At 36.6% G+C, this 2,685-nt stretch overlaps 1 protein-coding gene across 1 annotated transcript; it reads right to left on the bottom strand.

The window, feature by feature from the left end:
• Positions 1–816: 816 nt before the first annotated feature.
• On the bottom strand, positions 817–1,761 carry LOC144376781 (olfactory receptor 10A3-like). Its single transcript, XM_078045058.1, has one exon. The coding sequence runs from the start codon at positions 1,759–1,761 to the stop codon at positions 817–819; it is 945 nt and encodes a 314-aa protein (XP_077901184.1).
• Positions 1,762–2,685: the final 924 nt, after the last annotated feature.

Genomic DNA, 2,685 nt, shown 5'->3' with positions numbered 1-2,685 from the left:
ATGAGAGGTCCAGAAAATATATGCATTGTTGCATAAATATATAAATACCAAGAGAAATACAGTTTGGGATGATCCCAGTATGAGCCCATGAAGTAGAACTCATTTCATCCTGAAACAATAATTCATTTTCTTACTGACTCGTTGAAAAGACTTTTCTCTCCAGAAAAAAAAATCACACCCACTATTTGTTGGTCTCTTGAGGTTACAGCTGTTAGTGAATTTCAGTGAGCTTTCAGGTTAGTCAGAATTAGTTAAAAGCATTTAAAGAAGTAACTCTAAAATAACAATTAAAATATATAAACAAGGGAAGGGTGTGGAACACAGTGGTTGTGCACATGCTTAGCATATGCAAGGCTTCCAGTTGGATCTCAACCAGCACACACACGCACACACACACACACACACACACACACACACACACATACATGTTTATGTGTAAATATCATTCATTCTAAGAGAATGACCTTTGAGGAAATGATCATATCAAAATAAAAGCATCAATACATAGAAACCTATTGAAGTAGATATTTAATGAAACATAATCTTAATCACAATAGTCTGATAATTACGTGGATGCCCATAATAGGGAAATGCATGCCTAGACTATTGGATCATGTGCTAAGGAACTTAGTATCTCTTCAAAACAGATGATAACACCACAGTATTAAAAGAGAAGAATCTCCTGATACATTTCAAACTCAAGGAATACAACAATGCAAACTCATTAATATCAAGAAATGGAATCTGTTTTCATCACTTATTAAATTCAAACAGAGTTCTGTTGAGTAATAAGCAAATATATAGCTTCTTAACAAGTCAGACTGTGTGTAAAACCACTGCTCTCCGCCATAATTTCACCAAAGCCTTTTTCATCTCATGGTTTCGCAGGCTGTAGATAAGGGGATTCAGCAGGGGTGTGAGCAATGTGTAAGCCAAAGACATCAGTTTCTTGGTTACTGGTGAGTAGCTAGATTTGGGCTGTAAATAAGTCATACTGGCTGTGCCATAGAAGAGGGTGACTGATGTGACATGAGAGGCACAGGTGGAAAAGGCCTTTTGCCTCCCAGTTGTTGATGGCATCTTCAGGATGGCAAAGAGAATTCTAAGATAAGACAAGAGTATCAACAAGAAAGGAAGCAATATAATCAAAATGGTGCCTATGAAGGCATAGATTTCATACAAGGAGATATCTGCACAAACCAGTTCCAGCACTGCTGGGGTTTCACAAGATATATGACTAATTTCATTGGGTCCACAAAAGGGAAAACTGAATACCCATGAGGTCTGCAGAGTAGCCACCATGATCCCTGAGACCCATGAGAACATGACTAATTTCACAAACACCCTCTTGTTCATAATCATGGGGTAGGTCAGAGGACAGCAGATGGCAGCAAATCGGTCATAAGCCATTGCCCCTAGGAGAAAACATTCATTCACAACAAAAAGAAGAATGAAATACATCTGTGCAAAACAGCCCACAAAAGAAATTGTAGTTTTCTCAGTGGTCAGGACCACCAGCATTTCAGGCATGATGGCTGCACTGAAACTCACTTCCACCACAGATAAGTTCTGCAGGAACAGGTACATGGGGATGTGGAGGGTCTGGTCCAGCAAGATGGTGGCTATGATGATGGCATTTCCCATCAGGGTCATCAGATAAATAACCAAGAAAACCCCAAAGATCTCCTCTTGAAGTTCAGGAAAGTCAGAGAAGTCCAAGAGGATGAATTCAACCACAGAGCTTTGATTTTGTCTTTTCATTGCAGTACAGAAGCCCTATATTGTTTCTGCAGACATAATCAAAGAATAAAGTCACAGTCCAAAGGCTGAGAATAGCAGCCTGAATTCTGCATAGAAATTCTAGCAGAGGATGAAACGAGGAAACATCTTCCAAAAAACTGAGGTTGAAACATTTAGAGAAAGGCAAAATACTAACATTAGTGACTATTTCTAATATAAAAGGAAACCTGAAGAATTCTTATTTAGAAATTTGGACTTAAAAGTGCAAAGTGCTATCAAGTTCTATTGCAACTTATTCACTATGTAGTTTTAAACTAAATATACTCTAAGTAAATATAGATATTTTCTAACACTGGTTCTAATCCCGTATTATTACCACAGGTATTTTTCATTTTATTCAACTTATGTATATATAAAAATGGAGAGATAGAAAATATAGTATAAAAAGAAGATAAATGGAAAAAAAAGCTAATCCAAATTTTTATAATAATTCAGTTATATTGAATTTTATGTAAATTTATGTAAATATTTATTAGATTCAAAACCAATAAGCTTTGTGTGACATTTGAAGGTGACAACATTCCACAAGAATTTTCAGGGAAAGTTGTATTCAAATGCACCTCTCTCAGAAAACAACACTAGACTATGTGAATAGGCTTCAGGCTTATTAATTTCTTATTGATTTTTGGCCAATTCTGTTTGGGATTTACTGGGATATGAAATTTTTAGCCCCAGAGATTCAAGATTATTCTTTGTGACCATGATGATTTGAGGACAAACCCACTTTTTAGTCAATCTGGAGTTGCAATTTCAAAGTTTCCACTCTCTCCCACTCTCTCTCTTCTCTCACCCCAATCTCCTCATCAAGTGATTCATGGGCTCATTAATTATTCAACAAGCTCTGATGGACCTACCATTTTCTATACTCTGCATCATAAGCAGAAA

Source organism: Ictidomys tridecemlineatus, chromosome 4 (assembly GCF_052094955.1).
Source record: "Ictidomys tridecemlineatus isolate mIctTri1 chromosome 4, mIctTri1.hap1, whole genome shotgun sequence".
Classification (NCBI taxonomy): domain Eukaryota; kingdom Metazoa; phylum Chordata; class Mammalia; order Rodentia; family Sciuridae; genus Ictidomys; species Ictidomys tridecemlineatus.
The sequence above is the reverse complement of the archived record's forward strand: the minus strand, read 5'-3'. Positions and strand labels throughout refer to the sequence as shown.

Coding starts and splice junctions, on each gene's coding strand:
- LOC144376781 (XM_078045058.1), bottom strand. CDS start 1,761: ATGAAAAGACAAAATCAAAGCTCTGTGGTTGAATTCATCCTCTTGGAC.